General features: G+C 45.2%; 1 protein-coding gene and 1 long non-coding RNA gene across 2 annotated transcripts in view; one reads left to right on the top strand and one right to left on the bottom strand.

Moving 5' to 3' along the window:
- Positions 1-21,014, bottom strand: part of LOC309329509 — a 219,638-nt gene that overhangs the window by 170,175 nt on the left and 28,449 nt on the right. The gene's annotated exons all lie outside the window — the stretch shown is intronic.
- SOX8 (SRY-box transcription factor 8) lies at positions 1,885-20,679 on the top strand. Its single transcript, XM_081840255.1, has 3 exons — positions 1,885-2,831; positions 15,019-15,257; positions 17,563-20,679. The coding sequence occupies exons 1-3, from the start codon at positions 1,960-1,962 to the stop codon at positions 18,300-18,302; spliced, it is 1,851 nt and encodes a 616-aa protein (XP_081696381.1). The 5' UTR covers positions 1,885-1,959; the 3' UTR covers positions 18,303-20,679.

Genomic DNA, 21,014 nt, shown 5'->3' on the forward strand with positions numbered 1-21,014 from the left:
AGACAATACTGAGTGAGATGGAGTAATGTGACGACTTGCTATCGGGTAGTTTCCTGTGTTCCAACCTGTCAGCCTTGGCTTGGAAATCTGGAGGCCCCATCAAAAGAAATCTGCAAGAAAATATCTCCAGGCAGAGGGAAAAGAGGAGGGGTGCAGTGAGCGTTTGCTTTTTCTTCAAATGGTGGATGTGACATTGGTGGAGGCAGGAGAAACGCCCTGCAAAGAGAAAGGCTGCTGAGCTGAACAGGGCATGGGGGGGGGGTGCGGGGAGGCAGATTGCCTAGCCAAGGAGGCAGCAGCCAGGTTCTTCTACCCCTCTCCCCTTCCCCTCCCTTCCCAATATCAATCCTGCAAAAAAAGTAAAATTAAAATCTTTAGCTATCCAGAGCCTAGACTGCAGGCTCTATACTTCCGCTGTCACTTGCTTGGAAGTGAATGACCTTAGAGGAGGCCCTTCCCAAAATTTAACCCCCCCCCCACAATAATGGTCATAATAAGTAATAACAGTGATAATTAACAACACTACAGTGGTACCTTGGGTTACATATGCTTCAGGTTACATACGCTTCAGGTTACAGACTCTGCTAACCCAGAAATAGTACCTTGGGTTAAGAACTTTGCTTCAGAATGACAACAGAAATTGTGCTCCAGCAGCGCGGCGGCAGCAGGAGGCCCCATTAGCTAAAGTGGTGCTTCAGGTTAAGAACAGACCTCTGGAACGAATTAAGTACATAACCAGAGGTACCACTGTAATTGTTTTGGGCATAATTCTGTGAGAGTGTGGCTTACAAATAAACAAATGATCATTATTACCAATTATCAATAATAGCAGTGATAGTATTAACACCATTCGTTTTTGCTACTAATTTTTATTATTAATAACAATAGAAATATAAATTAAAACCATTAGTTGTGAACAACAATAAATGGTAACAGTAATTATTAATAGAGTATTAACAGAAATAACAATTATTCATATCATATAATTAATAATAACAGTAATTATTAAATTTCGCACCATTAAAGTCCATGGTGCTGTGGGGTGTCACCAAAGGCTGCAAACAACCACCTACTCCAGGTCCCTGTCTCCGAGGAGCTTACAGTCTGAACTGTAATAGAAGCCGAGGCAAGGATCCCAGAGTACGCGATCCCATTCTATATGGCATTTTTAATATTAAAAAGTATATTTGTTTGTTGACTTGGGCTCTCTGAGGAGGAAATCAAATAAATAGATAAAATAACTATTTCGGAGAGGGCGGGGATCCATAGTCGCAGTTCGCGACGATGAGACCAATTCCCGGCGGCGTCTATAAATAGTTACGTGGAACATCCTGGCTCAGACGCAGTCTATCTCTGCATGCCCGCAGTTCGGCAGCGGCGGCATCAACAGCAGTGGAGGAAAGCTACCGCCCTCCTGCCTTGCTGCTTGTGGGCTTCCCGGCAGCAGCATCTGCCCGGCCGCGGTGGGAAGCCAAACTTCGGCTGATCTGAAGAAGTGTGCATGCACACGAAAGCTCATACCAAGAACTGACTTAGTTGGTCTTTAAGGTGCTACTGGAAGGAATTTGTTTTGTTTCGGCTGATGTTGCACGTACCTGGCAGGACTTCCCTCGGCTCCTTATGGTCCTCTAATAAGCTCCGCTGTGCGCAGTAAGGGTTACTCCCAGGTAACCGCGCACAGCCTCGCAGCCTGCTTTGTGTTGCAACTGAGGTCTGATCGGAGTTTAGTGTTTAAGCGATTAATTTAGGGGGGCTTTTTGTGGGGGGCGGAGCAGGAGATGCTGGAGAGAAATATCCTCTGCATGACTGCCCCCACCACCCCGCCAGAGGGAAGCGGTACTCAGGGAGTTAACGGGGAAAGGGCAGCGTAAATACACTCATTTTTGGAAAGCAAAAAAAAAAAAGAGGGGGGCGGCTGCCTCTTTAAGAAGTCGGAAAGGGTCAAAGCCCCGCCCTCCTATGCAGATGAGACGGTCGGAGGCCGCCAATCGGAAGTGCGGGAGGGGAGGGGCTGCCTCGCCCCGCACTCAAAGAAAGTTGCTGGCCGGCTTCGCCGCTCGGCTTCTACTTGGCGACGTCGGTGGCTGCGAAGAGGACGCGTTTGGAGAGCTCCGCTTTTTGCGCACGGGAGAGTTTAGCGCACCGGGGGGGACTTGCGCGTTTGGCGCTGCTGCGGCTGCCGATTCCGCTCCGGAGGCTCCTACTGCTGCTGCGGCGGCTGCGGCGGCTGGCCCAGCGTCGCTTTTCGCTCGGCAGGCGGCTTGGCGTCGTGCGCCCGGCTGCCTCTCCATCGCGCGCTCCCGGCACCGTGCGCTCCCGGCTGGCCCGTGCCTGGCTCCGGGGCCCCGCTGCTGGGGCGCCCCGCTCTTCCCGGCCGGCTCTACTCGCGCGCCGCCGATGCTGAACATGAGCGAGGAGCACTCCAAAGCCCTGGAGGCGCCGGGCAGCCCCGCGGGCACGGCCAGCTCCATGTCCCACGGGGACTCGGACTCGGACGCACCGTCGTCGCCCGCTGGCTCGGAGGGAGCCCCGGGGGCGCCCTCGGCTTCTTCGCAGCGACCCGGCGGCGGCCCCAAAGGCGAGCCGGGCGACGTGGACGAGCGCTTCCCGGCGTGCATCCGCGACGCCGTCTCGCAGGTGCTGAAGGGCTACGACTGGAGCCTGGTGCCCATGCCCGTCCGCGGCAACGGGGCGCTGAAAGCCAAGCCGCATGTCAAGCGGCCCATGAACGCCTTCATGGTGTGGGCGCAGGCCGCCCGGCGGAAGCTGGCTGACCAGTACCCGCATCTGCACAACGCCGAGCTCAGCAAGACGCTCGGCAAGCTGTGGCGGTGAGTAGCCGGGCCGGGGCGCGCGGGGCGGGGCTGGACCGGGCGGACGAAGCGCAGCAGCCCGCGGTGGGGAGAGAGGTCGCGCCTGCGAGGGCAAGACGCGCAGAGAACGGAAAGGTGACGGCCAGGGACCTTTCCCTTTAAAGTTAACGCGCCCCGACGGGAATGAATGGGAGTTACTTCCAAGGAATACACTCAAGTAAATGGTGTGGGATTCCAGTCCGAAACAGATTGATGACAAATTAATTGCATTAGAACACCAATGGGAGTATTTAAAAAAAAAACAAAAAAGCGAAGTTTTAAGATTGGGATAGCCTTCCCTTTTTTTCCGGGGAGGAGTGTATGTTACATTTTTTGCTTTCCCCGCAGCACTTAGGCAGCAGACCTCAAACCCGTCTTAAAATCGTGTTACTTTTTGGTCTGCTATTGTATTTTATCTTATCTTATCCCTCCCCTTCCTCCTTTTAGCAAAAGGTAGCCCAAGGTGCTCCAGTAAATATAATGTCATGGCAGAGTCGGTTTGAACCCTGTTCTCCCAGTTCCTACTCTGACACACCATTTCTTTATGCTTGCTGTAGTGTGGTTGGAACACTTTCCAGACATTTAACGGTGTATGAATTTAAGTACATAAATTAAGACTTTATGGGTATTAAAGCCCCTTTGGAGATATTAGATGGTGTTCAATTTCTCTCTCCCCAAACCTATCCTTAATGGAGTAGGGTTCATTTGAACTCAATTTCATGTTTGTTTTTCTGGATCTCCAGGTTTGAAGAAGGTGAAACGTAAACTGTGGGGCAGGGAGAGAAGGCATCTGAGCTTTTCAAAAAATTCCATCAAAAACAACTTATTTCTTCCCAATTAAAATTAGTAGAACTCCTCCCCCCCCCCAGCATTTTATGTCCAAAAAAAATTACGTTGAAGTTTGTGCTGCTTGTAAGAGAGACTGATTAGGGAGTGGGGGAAGCGGACTGAAAAAAACAAGGAGGTCATAGGAGTCACTTTTTGTGGGCATTATGGAGTTAGTGATGTCTCTTCCCAAAGGAGCACTGTATGAAACATTTCCTAACCATTCCCAAGTTTCAAATCACCTGGGGTGTCTCTGCTGTTACAGTGGGGGGGGGGGCAGTAGAGTCTCCAGCAGCTCTTCGACTGATAAATCCCAAAGTCCGGGAACACCTGGTGGAAATCAAAGGCACAGGCAGCATAATGAGGGACAGCTGGTGTGGAGGGGGGGGGGAGAAAGAAACATCAAGGTTCAAATCAGGGACATTTCTGCTACTTGAAAGGCATGCACTTTAAACCTACCCACCACCAAAGCACCCCCAAATTTCCCCAAACCTCTCAAGGTTGCCTCTTCTGTCTTGGCAATTCTGATGATTGCTGAGAGCAGCGTGGATCTCACTTGTGCCTCACTGCCTGGGTGGGAAAGCATGTGAGGTGTGCTACAGCATTGCTTTGAAGGCTGCAGTGGCCTCCTAGCAATCTTGAAGCATCCAGCTGTCTGGTTGCGTGGGCGAAAATCCTTTTTAGTGCCCCCCCTTTCCTCCCAAACTTTTCTCTCCCAAAGCATTGCACACTTTGGAGGGCTATCCCCCCCACCAGTAAATGTGATATTAAAAGGACACATTCCTCAGAGCTGTGAAGGACCCACTATTCAAATATTCTTATTTTTCTTTAGAGGCTTTGGGAATTGGGTATGGTTTAGTTCAATGTACGGGTGCCCACTGGGTTATTTCTTGGCTCTGCCAGTTTTTCTCCTCCTGTTTTGGAAGGAATAGCTATCAATCTATTACGTATTTTCTATTATTTATTTAAAAATTCAAAACTTTAATTAGTTCCAGTAATGTGTGAACAGGATGCGGGCCAAACCCAGACTGGCTCATCTGGTTCAGTGCAGTCTGCCCTGACAGGCAGCAGCACTCCAGGGTTTTGGGAATACTCCTTTGCATTTTTTAAAGACCCATTTCATTGCCTCTTCATAAGGAATAGAAGAGCGCCGTTTTCATGTCAAAAACAAGAGTCTCGTGGAACCTTCGTAGGCTGAAATATTTCATCTGCACGTCTGTGCCTGTAAAGCCTATGCCTAACAATTCTGTTGGTTTTTACGAGGTGCCACAGGAGTTTGTTTTGTCTCTTGGTTAGTGTCTATTTTCCTCTCAAGGATGGCAGTGCTACCCATGACACCTTTGTGGGTGTGAGAGTGAATCTGTTGACATTTCCATGTGGTATTTTCAGACCAAGTCTACTTCTGTTAGGGTTTGCTCATAAGAGGCCTTGGGTTGTTCCGAAGCCTGTGATTCGGAAAACGAAAGCCATAGGAAGTGGACTTATATTGTTTCAGACTGTTGGGTCCACCTAGTTCAGTATTGTCTATGCTGTCAAGGGTTTCAGAAATAATTCCCTTCCAGCCCTCCCTGGGGATTGAACCGAGGACCTTTTACATGAAAAACAGATGCTTATCCACTGAGCTATGGCCGTTTCCCATTTGGACATTGGGTGTGTGGCAACAGGGTAAAGTTGTGTTAAAGCTACTGCATTTTCCTTCAGGCTCCTGGACTACTAAACTTGGACCCTTGGTTAGAAATGTCAACACTTAAAAAAAAAAAAAAAAGGTTTTAATGATACCTTCATGTAACCAATTACCGTATTTTTTGCTCTACAAGACACACCTAGTTTTAGGAGGAGGAAAACAAGAAAAAAATATTCTGAATCCCAGAAGCCAGAACAGCAAGAGGGATCGCTGCGCAGTGAAAGCAGCAATCCCTCTTGCTGTTCTGGCTTCTGGGGTAGCTGCGCAGCCTGCATTTGTTCCATAAGACGCACAAACATTTCCCCTTACTTTTTAGGAGGGAAAAGTGAGTCTTATAGAGCAAAAAATATGGTACTTTGAAGGAATAACAAATATAAATCCTGAATGAAAAATGCAACTGGTACCACCTCCCAGCGCCACATTTTTTTATTTTTTAAAAACCTTACTTGCCTTATTATTAATGTAAATAATAAATTCACTATTCTTCGATGGTACTAGTACAGAGCAGTCTCAACTCTCTCCTTTCACTTTGAAGGGATAAGGAAATGGGGGAGAAGGTCCCCCCCCCCATTCCGTAGCCACTGAACTTAATGATAGTAGAATCATAAAATTGATCATCTAGTCCCACAATGCGTTCTCTCCAGGTTGTAATAATCAAATTGACTGTGCCGTATTTATTGCATGCGGTTTTAAGGCTGTGGCAAAGGGTCCAAAAGAAGTAGAATGCCTGCAGCAAATACATGAAGCAGCAGCGAGTGACCTGGCCAGTCCTCGTGGAATATCAAACTGCGTAGCAAAAATAAATCGTGCCAGCAGTAACTGTTGACTTGGCTTCGTCAGATTAGTGAACCACCTTTGCAATCTGCCAGCGCTTTCCTTCTAGATTACTTGGTCATGTTTTCTCAGTAGCTGCTGCAAAGAATGTAATTTGATAAGATGGTAATACTACAACATAGTACTGATACAGTCCATTTCAAGTGTGGTGCCTATATTATCTCTGCATTAATCTTTGCCACAGCCGCATAAGGTAGTCCAGTATTATTATTCCCATATTGCAGAGGTTGTGGCTGAGAGAATAGTGGCTTGCCCAAGAAATCTCCCTACTGATTTTATTATGACTCAAGTGAAATTTCATCGAGGGTTCTTTGTCGCTCACAGCTCATTCCTTTAACAATTGCCTGTGCTGTGAGCCCCACCAGACTGGTGATCTTCAGCATGCCGTTGACTCAACAGTAGTGCATTAGTGGTGGTTAAATACTGGACCATCCAAACGTCATTTTGCTGTAGCAGTAGCTCTGTGATGGCTCCCCAGTTTTATTGCACTCTTGCATTATAGCGCAGCAAAAGCAGGAGACACGCCCTGAGACATTTGTGGCATAAAAAGTTACAGGATTTCAGGAGGAAGCTACAGAGTATGTGCAGATTGGAAACACAGCAGTGCATCTGCCCCATGACTTTTGTGGGCACAAACAGCATTGAAGGTGCAATCACATGCAGTGTAACTGGCCTAGTGTCGTCAATGTTAAATGAAAAGGACATCTGTCTGCATTTGATGCATGTGCTGGGCACCGTTTCTGGGATAGTTGCATGATCAACATATGTGCTTGGAGTCTAGTGTAAGAGGTGGAGGGGATACCATGAGTCATTTAGTCCAGCCCCTTTTCATAAGGCTGGAAATCTATAACATAATTGTCAGAAGCTAACCCTTTTTGTCCTTGGAAGGGGATTGTGATTTTTGCCTTTCTCTGAGCTGTTCTGCTTAATATTCCCTTTGAGGTTAAAGCTCCCCTTACATCAAAGTAGGTACCAGTGAATATAGTGGAGCCAATCCACAAGCATATATTCCTGAGGGATAGCTTGGTTGGTAGAGCATGAAACTCTTAATCCCAGGGTTGTGGGTTCAAGCCCCATATTGGGTGAAAGATTCCTGCAGATCCCTGCAGTTAGACTAGATGATCCTCTTGGTCCCTTCCAATTGTGTGAATAAGGTCACCATGCACACCCATCTCCCCAAAAGGGACATGCTGTCACTCCTTGTTTTAGGATTGAGTCACTCATCAGATGGGCTGTGTGTGTAAATGGATCATCCCACTTCTGATGCCACATACGACTTTCCCTTCAGTTTTGACACGGGATGGTTCCCAGTGGAGCTAGTTTGCACCTTGGCTGTCAGTAAGCAAGGCATCCAATCATTTTTACCTAAGTGCATGTGAATTATTGGCCTCTGTTTCCAGGATGCCTTTAAAATACTCCTTGTCAACAAGTTGGGAAGTTTGACTTAGTAGCCTAGAGCAGCCAAGTACACTGATGCACCCGATCAACTGACAGCCTTATTATTTTAGCTCTTTTTTAAAACAACAACAAGATTATTGCTCAGAGCAGGACGGGCACAGCTGAAAGCAATGCAACACACCCCTGGAACTTTAGGGAGTAGCCTCTTAGTGTCTCTCCTATTTGACCAGCTGGATTTGCATGGATGCATTTATGCAATGCTTGGCTACTATGTGCTCTGACGTATAATGAGTTTAAAACCTTGCGGAATAGTTGTGTGTGCTCGATCCAGAACCGAAAAGATGCAGTGTTAAGGTTGGTGGCATAATACTACATAACAGTGCCATCTGATGCAAGTTTGCTCGGAAGGCGTACATTGTTAAAGAGCTAAGTTCAGTGGGGCCTCTTTCCTAGGACTGCAGTTTCAGTATGTTCCCAGTAAGCACATGTACCTGAACATAGGCTGTATGTGTGTGTCTGTGCGCATGCACACATACACTGTAAAGGGAGTGGGCCACAAATGGAGAAGCCATGGTATTGAAACCCGCTCTTTCCTGTTCAAAGCACCAATAATGTGTGCGTCCAAAGACTTATGCACAGTCCGTGCTTATAGCAAAGGGTTTGGAGTTGTTGTTCACATCCCTGTTCAGTGCTGCAGCTCAGCGACTGATGGTGGACTGGTCACTCTCTCAGCCTAGCTTATGGTACGGAAGATAGAGCGACCAGGATGCTGTTGCACACTGCCCCATGATAGCTGCAGACAAGGTGAAAGAGTATATGAAATATCCCCCCACTGCAATCCTATATATCACTGTTTTGATTTATGCCCCACTGAGGCAAATGGCCTTACTCCCAGGTAAATGAGTCTAGGATCATGGCCTCATTCTCACGGAATCAGGAGGAAAAGTAATATTTGGATGGAAAGGACAAAAATTGAGCACTGTTCCTTTTAGATCAGAGCTGGGCAGAAAGTAGATCAGGGTCTGTTGGTTGAACTGGGGTGAACTGAAGATGTCATGGATTTCTGGCTTCCAGGGAATGGACCACAGGTTAATTGTAGAGGATCTCCCTTGCATGCAGAAGGTGTCAGGTTCAATCTCTGGCATCTCTAGGTAGAGCTGTGAGATACTCGCTGTCTAAAAACCTTGGGCAGCTGCTGCCAGTCAGTGTAGACAATACTGAGCTAGATGAACGGAGGGTGTGACTTAGTATTAGGCAGTTTCCTATCCATCTTAATATCTTCTAACTGTTTAAACAATGGCAACCACAGAGTTACTCTTCTCTTAAACTATACTGCTGAAATGATGAAAGCTGTATGTGTTCAATAGGAATGGCTTTTTGGTTTGGGAGGAATGTGAGCACAGGTCAGTTTTGGTACTCAAAACCGAATTCCTGGGCTCATAATTCTTTTATTCTCAGTAAATGTCTTGAGCATCTGGCTCCAGTTGATAGAGCTCTGGGTTCTAGCAAAACATTGAGTAGCTCTCGCAAGCATGAAGTCTGCTCACTTCTGCTATAAGGTATTAAAGCGTAGCCAGGGAAAGGTCTTAATGTGCACTCTTTTTTGTTTTTGTGTTTGCAGTTTAATCTTGAGCATATCCAAGGTGAAATCTGTGCCTTTGAACATTACTGTGAATCTTTGCCTCTCCCTGTAGAACCTGAAACGGCACTCCTGCTTCAGCTCCCAGGTTAATTTAATGGGTGAGGTGGTTGCCACATTGAACTTTTCTGCCCTTGGCACCAGAACCTCTTATGCTGCCAGCTGTGACTATTTGTAATCTATTGGCAACAGTTTGCAGTCCAGTGAAATTGACTGATAATTAATGGTCACTTCTAGCATCAGTAGCTCCTGAGCTGTATGACTTACTCGCTAAAGCAATTTGCAGTCGCTTAACTTTTCCTCTTCCAGTTTGCAACCCCCCCCACCTTTAAACGAAGAGAGTCTGTTTTTAACCTTCCGCTGATCCCAAATGGATTTTTTTTTTTAAAAAAAACAGCATTTTGGTCTAGTGCCAAACATGTCAAGGTCCCTCTAGAAGAACCAAATTATTTCCCGAGGCTTGGGAGCCTGGAGCCTTTCGGCTGCTGCAATCGTCTCTCATAACAGGAACCATTTCTCTATTTTTTTGTTCTGCACACAGTTGTGTTTCTGTTCATCCAGGTGAATCTCAAGCCAGTCTTCTGGGACAGTGGGGACCTGGTCCTCAAACTAGGGAATGTCCAGTATCCCAGTAACTGATTAGTGTTATCCAAGGACGCCAGAATGTAGAAGCAGAAATTGCTCTTTGTAAACAGAGCAGAGCCCGGGAAAGGATTTGAGAGGGGGATATGGGAGGTTTGTTTGGCTCCTGGTGTTGGGGTGTGCGGTTTCAGATTTCCATTCCATCTTACTTCTTTCTCTCCTGTTTAAAAGCAGTGGAGGCACCGGAAAAAAAATTCTTGGAGGGCACAGAAAAGGGCAAATTATATTTCCAGGTGGGCGAGAGAGAAAAACGATGGCTTATGTCAATGACAGGAGTTCAGCATTCAGGACACTTGCCCCTCTGCCCCCTTTGGGCACCCCCTGTGTTTTAAGGTGGCAGAAGCTCAAGGGCATGACATCTGCTTTGCACACAAAAGAACCCAAATTCAATCTCCAGCAGCATCCCCAGGGAGGGCTGGGAATGTCCTTGTGCCTGAATTTTTGGAGGGCTGCTGCCAGGCGCTGTAAAGGTAAAGGGAGGGACCCCTGACCATTAGGTCTGGTCATGGCCGACTTTGGGGTTGCGGCACTCATCTCGCTTTATTGGCCGAGGGAGCCGACGTACAGCTTCTGGGTTATGTGACCAGCATGACTAAGCCGCTTCTGGCAAACCAGAGCAGTGCACAGAAACACCGTTTACCTTCCTACAGGAGCAGTACCTATTTATCTACTTGCACTTCGTGCTTTCAAACTGCTAGGTTGGCAGGAGCAGGGACTGAGCAATGGGGGCTCACCCCGTTGCGGGGATTCGAACCGCTGACCTTCTGATCGGCAAGTCCTAGGCTCTGTGGTTTAACCTACAGCGCCACCCGTGTCCCTGCCAGGCGTTGTAGACAGTACTAAATTGGATGGACTAGCAGTCTGACTCTGTATAAGGCAGCTTGTTCTGTTCCTTGAAAAAATAAAAATTGCCGGCATCTCACAACTGTGGGAAATGGCTTTTGCTGCAGAGAACTTGATTTTCGAAAGCAGACCAGGCCAACTCTACAATCCTATGATTCTCTTGCCTGTCCTCCCTTTTGGTAATAGCCGGTTGCCAGTGAAAACAGCAAGTCTATTGAGCCCCTGGATCTGATGTGATGTGGCGCATTTGGCTCGATGAGGATTGTTGGTTGTATAAGCACAAATTTAAATTGCTCGTGCGTTTGTGGTGCTTTAGAAATAACGAGTGACGTACAAGATTAGTCGTACTTGGAGCTAGACCCATTGAAATGAATGGAGTTAAGTAAGTTTAGTTTATTGATTTGGGTAGTCTGACTTAGCTGGATATCACGCAAGTGTCTGGGCTCATATTATTTAGCAGTATCTTCCCTTTATTTAAGCCTTTCATAGTTAAATGGAATTTTCCCGTATAAACATATGGAAATTAAATGTGTGGCATACGCTTTGCCTGTTATCTTTTATTTGTCTCTTGCAAATATTATCAAGTAGTTTCCTGGAAAGATTTGCAAAAAATAAAAATTGTCACTTCCTCTGCATACTCTGGGTTGTAGCCAATGCCAGCCCTACTCAGAGTAGATGCATTGAAATTAATGGACGTTGCTAAATTAAGTTCAGTAGAACTTGGTTGGGTATAACCCTTGGTGTTCGCTAGGAGCTAATAGTGTTCTAACAGTGCAATGCTATGCACACGCACATACCTGGGAATAAGTCTGGTTGAAAGCAGTGAGCTTTACTTCTGAGTAGTGATACCTAAGATTGTGCTGGGTGAGCTTTGTGGTTCAGGGTCGGTGTTTTCCCGTGAATTGTCAAAAGTTCTATGGATCAAAAATTTGGTAGAAGAGGCAGGGAAGAGATGCCTGTGTATATGGGGAGAAGGGGGTACAGGGACAGGAAAATGCTAGCAGGTGTAAAGGAAGAGCTTTAAAAATCATCATTTGCTCAAGCTGACCATTATAGTGGTACCTCGGGTTAAGTATTTAATTTGTTCCGGAGGTCTGTTCTTAACCTGAAACTGTTCTTAACCTGAAGCACCACTTTAGCTCATGGGGCCTCCTGCTGCTGCGCCGCCGGAGCACGATTTCTGTTCTCATCCTGAAGCAAAGTTCTTAACCCAAGGTAATATTTCTGGGTTAGTGGAGTCTGTAACCTGAAGCGTATGTAGCCCGAGGTACCACTGTATTTAGTTTGCAAGTCCTCTTGTCAGCTAAGAGAGTATTAGAGACTTTGAAATGGTGTAAGCCTCCTATATGGAACAGATGAGCGTGTATGGGGAACAAATGCAGGAGAGCTGCAACGATAAAATTAAAACTCAGGGGATGGAGGAAAGTGGTGGCTGTTGTAATCTGGTTTGTGTTGGTGCTTAAATATGCGTGTCCCAAACTCACCCTTTTCACTGCTCTAGGATAACATTTTGGTATAGCTACTTTGCTTTTTCCTTCTTCCTCAGATCCTACCCCAAAGTGGTTCTCCCCCACCCCTCTGCCTTCATCTCTCTGTAATCTCTCCTCCTGGAGTCTGGATTGAAGGCTAAGGACTCTTAAAAACAAAACCTTGGGTTCCTCTCTGACTCGCGGCTCCCAGCCGCTGAATGCAATTTTTTCCCCCAAACTGCGCAGCCGAACAGTGTGTTCGATAAACTGCTTAATGCAGCCACAGCAACAGCGGTTTTAAATTGAAGTTACCTGCCAGACTCACAAGGGCAACTTATGAGAGAGGACAGTATATGGGTCCCATTTTTCTCTGTAAGAAGGTGAGAGTCAAACCAACAGCTACAACATGGGAGTGCAAGCAAGGCTGTGTGGTGATCAGGATCTGATACATTTTAATTGTATTGGTTTAAGTGGAAACACTAGAAGTCTTTTTTATGAAGTATCAGTTGGCAGTAGTAGCAATAGGAATAATGAAGATATAGCAGTCCATCCTCTGATGTTTTCTCATAAGTAAATGCTACTTAAGTTTATTTATATGCTGATTTCCCACAAACATTCAGTAGGACTCGTCGTTCCAAATAAGTGTGCAACAGATTGTATTTTTACTGTGGGATCCTATACATGTCTACTCAAAGGTAGATTTAATTGAGTTCTGTGTAGCTTTCTCCATTCTAAAGGGGTTTAGGATTGCAACCTGAACAAGTTTACACTGAAATTGCGCTCGTCTTCTCTGCCTGGAAAGTTTGCTTGATGGATATAAAATTATGTAAAACAAGAGGGGTAGAGTGACTAGAGAAGAAGAAAAACCAACATTTTGTATATTGTTGTGGTTCAGGATTTCTGAAACTTGTAACAAAGATTAAAGAATACATTCCAAAGATTTGGAAATACTCGAAAGACTCGCCTGTAAAATAATGTTTAACTTGGGTATTGTTCGTTGCAGTGATGGGAAATCTGATCTGTTATATGCAACTGGTAGGAGCTGTATATAATTTCATTAAACCCTTTTTAATGGAAAACTGGATTCTGTTCAGGAGCAGAAAGTCAGTGTTGAGTTCCAAATTATACGTGGTTATTTATATAGATAATTGCTATACTGCTGTTTGCGCAGACAAAAATTAACAAAATCATAAATTAACACATGTAGCAAATCACTAAAGAATATTTACTGATAGCAAGAGCAGGACTGATCAGTGTCTCCTCCTTCAAAAGCATGCTGAAAACAATGTGTGAACCAGCCACCTGAAACCATAAAGAGGTTGGGGCCCCCAGACCCAGGTCCTACCTTAGAAGGAAGTTCATACACAAGGAGCCACCACTGGAAAGGCCATGCCCCATGCCTTCATGCCATGTTCATCATACTGAGGAGGAATCCTCAGAAGGGCCTCATGAACCGAAGGCATAATTCAGCTGAAGCTGAACATTCAAGTCTTACAAATTTTACTTGAGAGTAAAGCAGAATGTCAAAGCTCTCCAACTGGAATTTTCTGCTTTGGCTGGTTTTTTTCAGAGTTTCTATATAGTCCTATACACATCTATCTGAAAATAAACCTCAAACTTAATGGGAGTAGACATGCATAGTATTGTTCAGTTCTAAGTTACTTTGTAATATCTGTTAAACATGTAAATTTTTAATTTTTGAAAAATCTTCCTAAAAGACATGAAAACAATTTCCTGTTAAATATGAAGCCCATGCTGTGATGTGATATCTGGGAATGGGGAAGAAATTCAGTCCAATCTGCAATTAAACGCAAACCTACCTAATTAGTACTTTTCTGAAGTAATACACCAATTGAAACAGCCGTCCTTCAAAATATGTACTTTTTCTGGATTTTGCAATGCAGTCCTCCAGCCAAATAATGAGTAGAAAAATACACATACTTGGGCAAAATGTGCATAAAATGCATATGTTAAAATAATTTACAAAAGCACATTGTATTAGGGGGGAATTGGTTTGCAAAAATGCATATATTAAGCAGAATTTCATGCAAACATGTACATTGGGGGAGAAATGCACTAAAATGAATTTTCATGAAGACTTTTAAAAAAAATATATAAATTGCAAACTGACATGGAAAATTGAATTTAAGACTGGAAAAATGATGTGGTAGCATTCTCCAGTAAGAGAAATGCTCTCTTTACTTGCACTGGGGCACAAGTGTGACCTTTGACTTAGCTTTCCAGACCAACACACATGAGACATGTATTGCGTAAAGCAGGGGTCATCAAACGTTTTCAGCAGGGGGCCGGTCCACTGTCCCTCAGACCTTGTGGGAGGCCAGACTATGTTTTTTTTTTGGGGGGGGGGAATGAACGAATTCCTATGTCTCACAAATAAATCCAGAGATGCATTTTAAATAAAAGCACACATTCTGCTTATGTAGGACACCAGGCAGGCCCCACAAATAACCCAGAGATGCATTTTAAATAAAAGGACACATTCTACTCATGTAAAAACACGCTGATTCCTGGACCGTCCACAGGCCAGATTTAGAAGGCAATTGGACCTGATTCGCCCCCCGAGCCTTAGTTTGCCTACCCATGGTGTAAAGAGATTGTTGTTAAGTCATTTAGTCGTGTCCGACTCTTCGTGACCCCGTGGACCAGAGCATGCCAGGCACTCCTGTCTTCCACTGCCTCCCGCAGTTTGGTCAAAATCATGCTGGTAGCTTCGAGAATGATAAGCTCTCGAAGTAAAGAGATTAGATTGCAGTAATCTAGTTTTCGAACGGAAGCAATGATTTTAATCTCTCTCTTTTTTCTCTCCAAAAGTTTGCTAAGTGAAAGTGAGAAGCGTCCATTTGTCGAAGAAGCCGAGCGCTTACGAGTCCAGCATAAGAAGGACCACCCAGACTATAAATATCAGCCACGCAGGAGGAAAAGCGTCAAGGCAGGCCAAAGCGATTCTGATTCGGGAGCCGAATTGAGTCATCACAGTGGGAACCAGATCTACAAAGCAGACACTGGTCTGGGATCCATGAGCGAAACTCACCACCACAGTGACCACGCAGGTAAGGAAAGGGGAAGGCGACAGATTTATAATGGGAAACACCAAGAGGGCTGCAAAAGTCACTCAAGATGTAGTTGTTCACAATGTATAACAGTATAACAACTTATAGACATAATGCTAAAACGCAGTATACATTAAAAAAATGAAAGGGCATGTGCCATTTCACCCTTTTTCAAATGCTCTTCCTAGTTGCCAAGCAGTTAAGTCACATCTACCGCATACATTTAAAGCAATGAGAGGGTACAGTTTCCTTAAAAGGGAAGGGTTCTAGCTACGGGTTAGAGCATCATCTTTGGCTCAATCCCCAGCATTTTCAGATTGGACCAGGAACCTTTTGGGTAATATTTGGTCTCTCCTGTTCTCCCTTTGCCAGTGAACTTTATAAGGGGAGAACCCAGCCCATTCCTCATTCTCCCTTCTGCACTCCTGTCTCTTGCCCAACACTTCCTTGCAAGAACCCCACTGCAGGGATTCCCTTCACAGCTCTCCGTTCTTTGCTGTTGTTCCTACTAAGTGGCGCTGTCGGTGCAGCTCTTTGGGCAAATATCCAGGGCGCCTCTCGGCAGAACAGGGAGGAGGGTCTCCCAAGGCAGCAAAGTGAGACTTGACCACATTTTGAAGAAAGTAAAAGAGCCTGTCTGCTGGATCAGGCTGAAGGAGGCCCATCTAGTCCAGCATCTTGGTTTCACAGCGGCTAACCAAATGTTCCACTGGGAAGCCATCTGCAAAGATGGGGAACCTGGAGCCCTCCAGATGTTATTGGATTCCAGCTCTTATTGTTCCAGGGCTGTCAGATATTTTTGCTGAAAACCAACAGTCATCACAAAAATTACAAATGGTTACGTTGTGAAGTATGTTTTCGCATCAGTGCTTCCCCATGTCATGCAGTAAAATCTCCTGTGGTATGTTGGGCTGCTAAAACAGGCACAGAAGCCTTGCATAATTTTCTCCCATTTATCAGCAGGCAACATATTTTTTCCCATAATATTCTCTCTGAAGAATCCCTTGGAGAAATCACTCCCTGGAGAATTATATGGGGAGCGATAAAATTCTCACTGAAGAATAGTTTCCACCTCTTCCTGCTGCAAGTAACATCAGTGCCGATGGACAGATATTCTAGCATGTCTCCCATCTAAATACGGAGGAGACATAGTTTGAAATCTCAAGGCTGTGGGTGCCTTCCGTGTTGCATCAACCAATAATTAGACAGAAATAATCTGGAAGGCCATAATCAAATTTCACAGAATAATAATAATAATAAATTAAGTTGCATAGTTTGGAGATGATTCTATTGGCTGAGGTTGGTGGGAGCTGGAGTGTGACAACATCTGGGAAGATGGGAAAGTTTGCCCACCCCAATCTAAAGCATTCAACCGCACCCCCCCCCAAATCCAGCATCTAAAATTACCCAACCATACCACTGCCCACTCCAGACTTAATCATGTATTAAATATCTACCCTGCCTTTCCAAAGGAGCCCAGGGTGACAAACATCAAAATGTTAATACATAAACATACTTAAAATGTGTAAAAGCCAGCTAATTTTTCCCAAAGCAATTAAAGAAAAACATTTCAAAGCATTTATAGCATCTAAAAGTGTTTCAAAGTGATCACATACCCCTCAAAGTTACTGATTTCAAGGTTGCCATGGCCAGTATATGTCAGCCATCGGATGCCTGGGTAATATTTGCCAGAGCATCAGAGGTTACCCCAGGAATCTTGTCTCGATGCTGAGCCCAGGGAAGTGTGCTTGTTCTCTCATTTGGAGGAATGTCTGGGCCTCCATATCTATGGAGAACTTTTACATGCGACTGCCCCATTCATTGCAGTGAAAGAAAAAGACGACCACAAACCAGCGTAACTCTGCATTTCGGCATCCACATTCCATGCAGGGCCCACTCCTTTGCATTGCTACTTAAAGAGGGTCTTTGGTAGCAAGGAGAAACTTTAGATCAGCAAAATGGGAGAGAAGGTTGACGTTTGGCAGTCCCAACTCAAGCCTTCACTACAACTGCTTAAAGCTAAGGCAAGAGATCAGATTGTGGATCTCTGACTAATTTGTCTGGCTTGACCCCTCAGTCAACCAGCTAGCCCCCTCAATGGGAGCTGTAGACCAGAACATCTGGAGTGTACCATATGGAGACACTGGTTGGTATAGACCAGAGTGGAGAGCCTCCAGATGTTTCTGAACTCCCAGGATTCTGTGTGATCCCTGTTTTCCTTTGGGTCCGATGTTGGACCCAAAGACGCTTGAAACTGCTTGTTCTGAACAGTGTTCACATGGTTTGAAATGTGCTTTGTCTCCAGGGCAGACCCACGGGCCCCCTACCCCGCCCACCACCCCCAAGACGGACCTCCACCACGGGGGCAAGCAGGAGATGAAGCACGAGGGGCGCCGCCTAGTCGAGAGCGGCCGGCAGAACATTGATTTCAGCAACGTCGACATCTCTGAGCTGAGCAGCGAGGTGATCAACAACATGGAGACCTTTGACGTCCACGAGTTTGACCAGTACTTGCCGCTCAACGGCCACTCTGCCATGCCGCCTGACCATGGGCAGAACTCTGCGGCAGGGTCTTACGGGCCCGCCTACCCCCACCCAACCGGCGGCAGCGGGGCTGGAGCCCCCCAGGTTTGGACTCACAAGAGCCCTCCCGCCACCTCGCCTCCCTCCAACGAAAGTGGGCAGCAGAGGCCCCACATCAAGACAGAGCAGCTGAGCCCTAGCCACTACAGTGAGCAGTCCCACAGCTCCCCGACTCACTCCGACTATGGCTCCTACACTGCCCAGGCGTGCGCCACTACTGTGTCCTCTGCCACAGCCACGGCCTCTTTCTCCAGTTCCCAGTGCGACTACACAGATCTCCAAAGCTCCAACTACTACAACCCATACCCCGGCTACGCTTCCAGCCTCTACCAGTACCCATACTTCCACTCCTCGCGCCGGCCGTATGCCACCCCGATCCTCAACAGCTTGTCCATCCCTCCTTCGCACAGCCCCACCGCGAACTGGGACCAGCCGGTCTACACAACTCTGACAAGGCCTTGAGAAGGACGGAAGGAGTTGTTGAAGACCTGAGGTCTTCCCTGGACCCCCTCTCCCCCAAAAAAGTATGCACTACACAAGTTCAGAAATGGAATGAAGAAGGCGCAGCCCATGAAAGGAGCACCCCCATTTCCCCCGTCCCAAGTGCCTCCTGTTCTTCTGTAATGACTTGGCCATCTGCTCCAAAACCCTTTTGAAAAGTTTCCAGAAGACAAGAGTTCTATTTTCTTTATTAATAATAATAATAATTAATAATAATTAATAAAGCATCTGGACTGATGGTTTCCTTTGAATACATGAAGGACAGTATATTCTAACTCCTCTGTGAGGACTTAAAAGAGAAGTGCCACAATTCGTACGCAGGACAGTGCAAAGTTAACAAGGAGACGACAAAGGCATTCCGGGGTCTATTGCAATGTGAGGATGAGTTGGCCTTGGCGCACAGAACCCACCTAGATTTTAAAAATCCTAATCATTTAATAATATTGAGGGACCACTCGAGAATCTTTCGGGACCTACCAACCAACTAATGTCAGAATTCCTTTGATTTGTAATCAAGAGTTCTTCTAAGCAAGGTTTGGCTGTAATTAACATTTTTGTTCAGAAGCTTAAAAAAAAAAGTATGTTAAGCTCAGAAAAAAAGTCTTTTTGTCATTGTTTTGGGGTAAATCTGTTAAATATGTATTTATGTTCTATGTAATTTTGTCTTTTTTTAATTAATGAAGTAATTCTGTGCAAGAAGTAGATTTTTTTTTTTTAAAGAGATTTTAAGGAGCATAAACTAGTGGAGAAAAGATGGTTTTCCTGCTCCTTAAAAAGAAGGTGGTGCAGTGCTTTGGTTCAGCCAGTCTTAAAAGCAAATCTGAAATACTTCTCAAAATAATTAAAGTGGTTATGGAAGGATATTATGGAAGGGAAGTGATGGATTAATTTTCAGGGGGAGCAGGGAGCAAAAGAATCCTTACTGATGGTGTTTCCTTATAATTTGTTGAGGAGGAGTTATTATAACATTGATACTAAGTTATAAATAACATATATTTACTTCTGACCGTGTCGGGCCAGAAATGAGGTTCATCAGGTCTAGGATTCTATTAATGAAAGAAACTAGCCAGCTGCTGCTGGGAGCTGATAAAACAACGATCTCAATGTCCTTCTCTGGGATTCCTCCTAAACACCTATTATTAGGTTGGACTCGATGACCCTAAGATCCCTTCTACAGTTCTATGATTCTAATTAACAGGTAGACTTTTTCTGATTATGGTGCTTCTCTTTTGCCATTGGGGCTTATAGTCCCTGAGAGCTGCAGCCCTCCATGAATTGGTCGCTATCTTTTCCTGTCCCCCAAAAGCCATTGAGGCTCATGGCAGTACCCTCTCCCTCTCATGAGGTCGAGAATCCTAAAAAGGCATTTATCGGTTGTATGAAGGAACACTGAGCCTTTTGCCAATGGGATCCAAAGGACGGTATCCCCCTCCTGAAGGTCCAGTATTACGGGAGAGGGAGGCAAACTCCATAGGACTGGTCCTGGAATGATCAACAATTGTGTCTCGAGAGTCTCTTAAAACAAAAATATTGACAGGGTTTAACTAGTTCCTAGTTACGGTTTTTCATGCCTATTCCTTCCTGGAAATGGTTAAAAACAGGCCAAATGTTAGTTTGGAAGAGCTCCTTTCTCTCTCCAGAGAGGCTACTTCAGAATGAATGTGGAAAAAGGAAAATGGCAATAAGCGTACCCTCCCCATGCCAATTAGTTTCAACACATTAAATTAAATTTGAAGGCATCATTGGATTTTGGGACTGTGCTGGGAGCACAGCTCGTTCTTGAGAAATTACATTTTAAGCAGAAGTTACGGATTGAGTTTCACTTTAATGTTGCTATTTAGGGACCAGATGTCATCCTTCAAAGCTGTGAAAATAAAAACGTTCTCCACTATATTTTGGTTAGTTTTTTAGATGTAGACTAATATTTCGTTGATGTTTTGTTCCATTGTATGCTGAGCATATAATAACCATCCAACTCTAATGGTAACGTTGTGCCTTTTAAAAGAAAACTTTATAAATCTTTAAAACTTTCAGAGGTTATCTTATCTTTTCTACGTTTTCATATTCTTGGGGGTTTTTGTTTTTGTTTCCGTTTTGCTGAAAGGTGTTTCTTCTACTTTCTTTTCTTTCTTTCTTTTTTGCATATTGCCTTTTGGGAATTTGGGGGGAGGTGGGAGAACAAAGCGGGGAGGGGCAGCAGCAGCTCCTTATGCAATCTATTTTTCTGTAAAGTTTGAAGGTCGTCTGTTGTTATCTGTTCTGTTCACTAGCTTTTGACTAAGTACTGCTAACTTTTGTACAGGTCCATTTGATAAAATTAAAAAAAAAATGCCTTTTATCCAGCAGTCGCTGATATATTCATTGAAAAAAGATATCCGTTTGTGCATGGGACGTTCCCATGGGAATAGGAAATGAAAGGCTCTTGTACGCCCCCTCCAAGCACTGTGGGGTGCTCTTTCCATTTAAATTGGGTGCAAAGTAACCCTTGGGTGACAGGGCTGTCTTCTGGGGGCGGGGCTCATTGGGGCCTAGATTAACACTAAGGTATAATTTCTGACATACATTCCAGATTATGCTTTTAAAAAATTAAGAGCACTTGGACTTAATGTTGGGTTTCGAATCTCAAAGGGAAGCCACTCGGTTACCTATTTTTGTAACGGTTGAGGTGCATCA

Source organism: Podarcis erhardii (assembly GCF_964252035.2).
Source record: "Podarcis erhardii genome assembly, chromosome: 14".
Taxonomy (NCBI): domain Eukaryota; kingdom Metazoa; phylum Chordata; class Lepidosauria; order Squamata; family Lacertidae; genus Podarcis; species Podarcis erhardii.

Bases quoted from the DNA above. Each gene is read 5' to 3' on its own strand.
- SOX8 (XM_081840255.1), top strand. From the start codon at position 1,960: ATGCAGATGAGACGGTCGGAGGCCGCCAATCGGAAGTGCGGGAGGGGA. The intron at 2,832-15,018 runs GTGAGTAGCCGG...TCTCTCCAAAAG, and splicing joins ACGCTCGGCAAGCTGTGGCG to TTTGCTAAGTGAAAGTGAGA. The intron at 15,258-17,562 runs GTAAGGAAAGGG...CTTTGTCTCCAG, and splicing joins CCACCACAGTGACCACGCAG to GGCAGACCCACGGGCCCCCT.